Source organism: Gekko japonicus, unplaced genomic scaffold (genome assembly GCF_001447785.1).
Source record: "Gekko japonicus isolate JY-2015 unplaced genomic scaffold, Gekko_japonicus_V1.1 scaffold2883, whole genome shotgun sequence".
NCBI classification, from domain to species: domain Eukaryota; kingdom Metazoa; phylum Chordata; class Lepidosauria; order Squamata; family Gekkonidae; genus Gekko; species Gekko japonicus.
Window position 1 is genome coordinate 30171 of NW_015174922.1, and position 6766 is coordinate 36936.

General features: G+C 53.0%; 1 protein-coding gene across 1 annotated transcript in view; it reads left to right on the forward strand.

Moving 5' to 3' along the window:
* The window catches only part of SBK1 (SH3 domain binding kinase 1), a 7632-nt gene extending 5863 nt beyond the window's left edge, over positions 1-1769 (forward strand). Inside the window, exon 3 of the mRNA XM_015425068.1 lies at positions 981-1769. Coding sequence (XP_015280554.1) covers positions 981-1769 — 789 coding nt within the window. The remainder of the gene's footprint in view (positions 1-980) is intronic.
* Positions 1770-6766: the final 4997 nt, after the last annotated feature.

Below are 6766 nucleotides of genomic sequence, written 5' to 3' on the forward strand. Positions count from 1 at the left end.
TTGGTGTTTAGTCATGCCGGCCACATGACCACGGAAACGTCTTCGGACAGCACTGGCTCTTCGGCTTGGAAACGGAGATGAGCACCGCAACCCTAGAGTCGGATTCGACTGGCTTTCGAGCAAGGGAAACCTTTACCTTTACTTTACTATGCCATTAAAGGTGTCTGAATCTAAAAAGAACATTATCAAGGATCTTCTCAAGTAACATTATTAGCCATTTAAGCATAGTCAGAGTTAGCCAGACTGGGCTGTGTCCTTTGTTTATTTAAAATATTTATTCCCCTCATCCCCTATAAATATCTGCAAGACAGTGAAACAGCAAAACAGGAGAGCGAGAAGATCCGAGGATAAACAAGGGCAGCAAAACCCAAAAAACATGCAACCAAAACAATTTTAAAAGGTGTCATATAGAAACTTAAAGGGCTTAAATATCCTAAAATTACTCAACGAAAGCCAGTCAAAGTCAATTAAAAGGAATATAACGTAAAAACAGGGCAATGTGATGATACCGTTATATGGTAATAATGTGATAATAATGGTCATGACAGGGTAGGGTTGCCAGCTCTAGGTTGGGAAATATCTGGAGACTGGGGGTGGAGCCAGGAGAGGGTGGGGTTTGGGGAGGGGAGGGGCCTCAGCATGGTAGAATGCCATAGAGTCCACCCTTCAAAGCAGCCATTTTCTCCAGGGGAGCTGGTCTCTGTCAGCTGGAGATCAGATGTAAAAGCGGGAGACCTCCAGGCCCCACCTGGAGGCTGGCAACCCTATGACAGGGGGATCAAATAAGCCTAGAAGGCTGTGCAGGGAGGGCGTTCTAAAGTCTGGGCACCACTACCGAAAAGGCCCTGCCTCCCTCTGGTTCTCACCCACATGATTAGTGAAAGCAGGGTCATCCAGAGAAAGGTCTCTGATGAAGGTTTTCACGAGCAGGCCATGTGGCTGCTGATCCCAGGCTCACGACATCTGTCTTGTGTCTGCAGGTGGGGCTTCCCGAAGACATGGTGAAGCGTTGCGTGCAACAGCTGGGCCTGGCGCTAGATTACATGCACAGCAAAAACTTGGTACACAGGGACATCAAGCCGGAAAACGTGCTCCTCTTTGACCACGACTGCCGGCGTGTCAAACTGGCAGACTTTGGCATGACGCGTAAAGTGGGGTGCCGGGTGAAGCGCATCAGCGGGACCATCCCCTACACGGCGCCCGAGGTGTGCCAAGCAGGCCGGGCCGAGGGCTTCACCGTGGACACCAGTATTGACGTGTGGGCTTTCGGTGTGCTCATCTTCTGCGTGCTGACGGGCAACTTCCCCTGGGAAGCGGCCTCGGCTTCGGACACGTTCTTTGAGGAGTTTGTGAGGTGGCAAAAGGGGCGCCTGGCGGGCTTGCCCTCCCAGTGGCGCCGCTTCACAGACAATGCGCTGCGCATGTTCCAGCGTCTGCTGGCCCTCGACCCTGAGAAACGTTGCCCCGTGAAGGAGGTCTTCTTCTTCATCAAGTACGACCTGATGTCGGAGGTGCGCCGCCGTCCTTCGTACCGCTCTCGCAAGCACACCGGAGACAAGCTCTCCACCGGCCCGCACCGTCACGAGACGCCCAGCGCCTGCACCCCGACGCCGCTCAAGAGGACCATCCTGACTGAAGGCAGCGTCTCCCGGCTGTCTGGCTCGGAGTCTGGCCTTCCTTCCCCAGGGGGAGGTAACAGAACTGACGGGCGTCAGGACAAAGGCAAGGCCCAGATGGTGCTGGCCACGGCCATCGAGATTTGCGTCTGACGAGGGAGTGGCAGGCCGTTTAGGGCCACGCAGCCTGCAATGGAGTGCCCTCCCCTGCTTCGGGACAGGATACGTGCAGAAATCCTTTTATTCGGGGGGGGGGGACACACACACAAAGGGACCAGAATCCATGTCTTTTGAAAGCAAAAACAAGTAAAAGAAAAAAAAACTCATTTTACTCAATAATCCTAAAAGATGCAAAATGTATCTGTCGGCGGGATAAGGCCGTTGTAAGAAAAGGCCGTCCCTCTCATGGAGACTTGAGAGCCAAGGGCCTGGGTTAAGGGACCTGCTTTGGTTGGCGGCTGGCAAGAACACAGCTTGGCACGGCGGCGGCAAACGTCTGGAGAACGCATCCCGCCATCTCTGAAGCCAGCGAGTTGGACTCTCTCTTTTTTGCTAGTTGGGGGTAGCTTCTGTTCAGAGGGTTAGGGGGAGGGTTGCCAAGTTGTAATAATAATTGATAGTGGTGAGATGGGTGGCAGGGGGAGGGAGGGAAGGGACCGTCGTGTGGGCAGAGCGGCCCTACCGGCTTGGCGGGGAGTTCCTTTGCAGGGCTTGTCGGCCCCGGTGGGATAAATAGGGGCAGACACTGAGCAAATCGGCTGGAGCTTTCTCGGCACACAGACTCGCCAGTTGTCCGAGTCTTATGGTACCTTCTTGCTCGGCGTGACCTTGTTTATCTCTCCTGGCTTGGGGAGCTTTCGGGTGCACAGAGACCATGGCATCTTCTTCTTCATAGCCTGTGGATGACTGAAGGGAACTCCCCCCCCGCCAGACGAGAGGCCAGTGACCTCGGCTTACCGGGGGAGGCCTTGCAGCGAAGTCTGGGAGGCCGGTTTCTAAAACAGGCATCTGTCCCAGTGTGACTGAGGTAGGGGGATATGGTAGTTCTGCCAGGGAAGCTATGGGTGCCACTGATGTAGCAAGTGTCTCCTGTGTCATGTGCGTGCGTGTGCGTGTGTGTCTATGTTGGTGGTTGTCAGGTCAGCTGTGGTTGTTCGCCATGTTGCCACCGCCCCCTCAGGAAAGAGACATTTCCTTTTTTGCTCCCAAGGGCCTAACAATAGGGCACTCAGGCCTACTGCAGCAGAGAGGTCCAAGGCGAAGCCATTTGCACCGGGACTGTCGTCTACACCTAACAAGGTGCGAGCGAAGGGTGGGACGCTCCACTCAGGGGGAATAAAGGTTTATTCCCATGCCCGAGTGGGACTCGTCAGACGAGACCGAGCCACCCACCTGGACAGAGAAGGATGCTGGGAAAGTGTAGTCCTCCACAGAAGCAGCCTGAGAGGGTGACGGGAGACTCACAGGGCTGTATCCCCCTGCCTAGTGGACACCCTTAACTTGTATGGCATCAAGGGCTCATTTCGTACAACCCTTCTATCTGGGCTTTTTAAATCGGCCTGGGATTATGGTATACCCATGGCTGTGTTTCTTAAGGGAGGGGGAAAGGGAGAGATTGGTTCAGAATTTTTAAAACTTTTTTTTGTTTTAAACTACGAACTATCCGATATGGGTGAAGTGCACACTCCTTGGGCCACTGAGAGAACAGTTGTTACCCACGGGGGAATTTTCTGGTAACACTCTGGGTGCGGTCAGACGGCGTGCTGAGAGCGGGTTAAACTGCTCCGGTTCTAACTGGATTATATTTGATCTGGATAATCGCGATCACACTTACCTCCCTTATACCGCCTCACCGCGCAGTCATGTCGCTCCCTGGCGTCTACACTACTGGCGCGCGGGAGCATGTGTCGGCGAGTTCCCCCCTCAGTTTGCGCATGCGCATAGGCGCCCCTCTGTAGAAGGGGGGGGAACTATCATGGCACATGAACAGAACCACCAGGGCGAATCAATCCAACCCCTCCAACAAAAGACTTCCCTTGTAAATGTTTGACCCGAAAATGGCCTCCGTGAGATCCCGAACTCATCTAAACGCTAAAACAAGTGACCGTTTGAATGTCGGTTTTCTAAAGGCGGTGGCGGAGCTCCGCCTATGCGCACACCGCCAACACATTTAAAAAACGGCGGGGGAGAACAGGAAGCCTCAGGCAGCTTTCCAGAGGGGAGGGGGTTGAGGCACCCGGAAGCGGCTCAACACCACAGGAACGATCAGATGTCAGAAAAGTGCGGCTAGAACCGGAGAATCAGGAAAACACCACTTGGAGACCCGGTAGCAAAATACTCCGGTTTAAAGGGGGGTTTGATCTGGAAAGCGACGGCTGGGGACGGTGTGCAGATGATGACCGTGTGCTCGCGCATATAAAATCCGTCGCTGAGCCATCACGACACCAGATCAAACAGCGTGTCTGACCGCACCTATTGACTGTGGGTACACCGCTGAGGTGAAAAAATGTCGGCTCGGATTAAAAAAATAATAATTCTGGCCATGTGCCCGAGGGTCATGTGTTCTGTCCCTTGAGGCAAGGTGCAGAGTGTGCTCCGAGGTCAACTTGTAATTAAACCAGGGTTTAGGAGATTTGGAGTGAGGGGCTTCCCCCCCCACAATTCACAAAGGGGTGTCCTACCGAGATTTGGAGTGAGGGGCTTCCCCCCCCCACAATTCACAATGAGGTGCCCTCCTTTTATCAAGGGCTTAGACCAATACGGACCTCCACCTTTGACTTCATCCACATTGACCTGTGTTTGTGAGGGGTTCGAATCACCGGAAGGTGCTGCTTGGAGGCCGTTGCCTCAGAGGGAACTCTAAAAAAAAGTGTTGACCGCCGAGGCAGCTCTCTGTGAGGCCACATTGGCGGTGTCGTGCCCCATCTCACATCCGCTTCCAGCCTTCTCTACCTGAGGCAGGAGAGAATAGAACTGGACAGAGGAAGCCCAACTCAGTCCTTGATATCCCCCTAAACCAATACCTCCACCTCTTCACCAAACAGACCGTGGGCCCCCCCAGGTCGGGGGTTGGAGAGGGGACTTACCCATCTCCTCTCCGAGGTTCCATACTTTCTGCTCCAAGGGCTACAATGCTATTTCTGAAGCAACAGCAGTTTACAACAGACAAGTGAAACAAAAACCCTAGACTCAAAATGGCCGCCCACCATCCATCCTTCCTCTTGCCCTTCCCAACTCAAGGGGGGGGGGCGCCACCCAGCAGGTGGTTTTTACCAGATTACTGTGTGTGCATCCGTGTTCAAAGCAAGGCTGTGTGTTTTCCCACACAGTCAATGCCAACCACGTGCACCCTCGCCGAATTCATCAACCCGAGTCGTCTGTAAGCTCCAGATACAGGGCCGTCCGACGTGGCCATGTGTAATCGAACCGTCGTGTCACCCTCCGGCAGGACTCCGACGAGGTGCGAGGGGTAGGGCGTGTGACGTACACCACCTAACTGCCTTCTCTGTGGCCCTTCAAGGCATGCTCTCCATTTGCGGGGGGCACCAAATATCATGACTTTCTTTGGCGTGACCCGATAGACCCCCTGCTCATGGTCCGTACCCCGCTTATCAGTCTGTATGTCTTGCCAGTCCACGCCTGAGTCTTCTGGAGAGGAGGCAACCGGCTCCGCCCCTTCTCTCTTGGCATTGCCCCGCCATCTTGTGTGTGTAGGGGGGGGTCGGGGGTCGGGGTGGCAGCGAAGGCTAGAAATTTTTTAGAAACTAGGTATTGCACAGGTTTTAGATATTAGCCGCAATTTCTCCTTTTTGCCTTAGGTCCCAACTGTCCTTGATCTTTTGCGCAATAATGTAGATAAGGATTAAGAACACCACATAGACCTTTTTTTTAAAACAAAAGAAAACAATTCGGTTGGTTTCGGGGGGGATGGAGGGATAAGGGTGGGCGTACGGGGGAGGGCTTGTGTGCGCGCGCGCGAGTGTGAGGCGTTTTTCGATATCCTTGTTCCGTTGGTTGTCCACTTTCGGACTCCCCCCGTCCCGTCCCCTCTGTAAGAGGTTTTTCGTGTCAAACATAACGTTACCTCATTTTCTGTCACTGTTGAGAAGAAAAAACATTGGTTTTTTTTTAAAATAAAAACAACAACAAAAATTGGAATGGATGATTTTTTAAAACAACAACAACAACAACAAAAAGCACAAAAAGCCATTTGAAAGGGAGGAGATGGGTATATTATGAGGGATAAACAGCATGATAAAAAGCAGAGACATCACCCTGCCCACAAAAGTCCGCATGGTCAAAGCAATGGTATTCCCAGTAGTCATGTATGGCTGTGAGAGTTGGACTATAAGGAAGGCCGAGCGCCGAAGAATAGATTCTTTTGAACGATGGTGCTGGCTATGGCGGGGCCTGTGGCTATGGCCTGTGGCTATGGCGGGGGTTTGGGGGGCTCGGCCCTCTTTCTTAAAGGCACAGCCCCACAAGAATTTATCCGGTAAATGCTCTTTTCAATCCTTTTAAAACAGATTCAGTCATTTTAAAACTGTAAGCAGAGTCGGGTGCTGCAGTTGCCTAATTGCCGCACTGAGCAAGGGGGGTTTGAGTAGGTGACCTCTAGGACCCCTTCTAACTGAGTCAAGAAACTGGTCTCCTTGAAGAGAGCTTTTCTGCCTAAGTGTTAGGCCCCACTGAGATCCTGCCCCTCCCCAAAACCCTCCCTCCACAGGCTCCACCCCCCCAAAATCTCCAGGTATTCCCCAGACTAGAGTCGACAACCCTATCTTGGTGGGGTGTTTCGGCTGAACATTAAAGAGGATGGACTGGCTCCGTTGACCCTCGGTATGGGTGGGAGCATATTGAATGTGCCCCTGGGACAGTGAGGGTTCGGTGGCCAGCTAAAAACCTGCTCCACAGCTTTGGGGGTGGTTTCCGCTGGGGGTTGCCAGGCAAGCAGGGGAAGTCTGAAGGGGCGGGGACATGAGGGGGCACCATCAGCAATGGCATGACGTCACTTCCAGGGGAAACCCGGAAGTGATGTCATGCCTATGTTTCCCAAACATCTTCTCGACAGCCTTAAATGTTCCAGCTTCATTTCCCTCTGTCGCTGTTTTTAGCAATCCCTCGCTGTCCCATTTTTCCCCTAGGTTTTC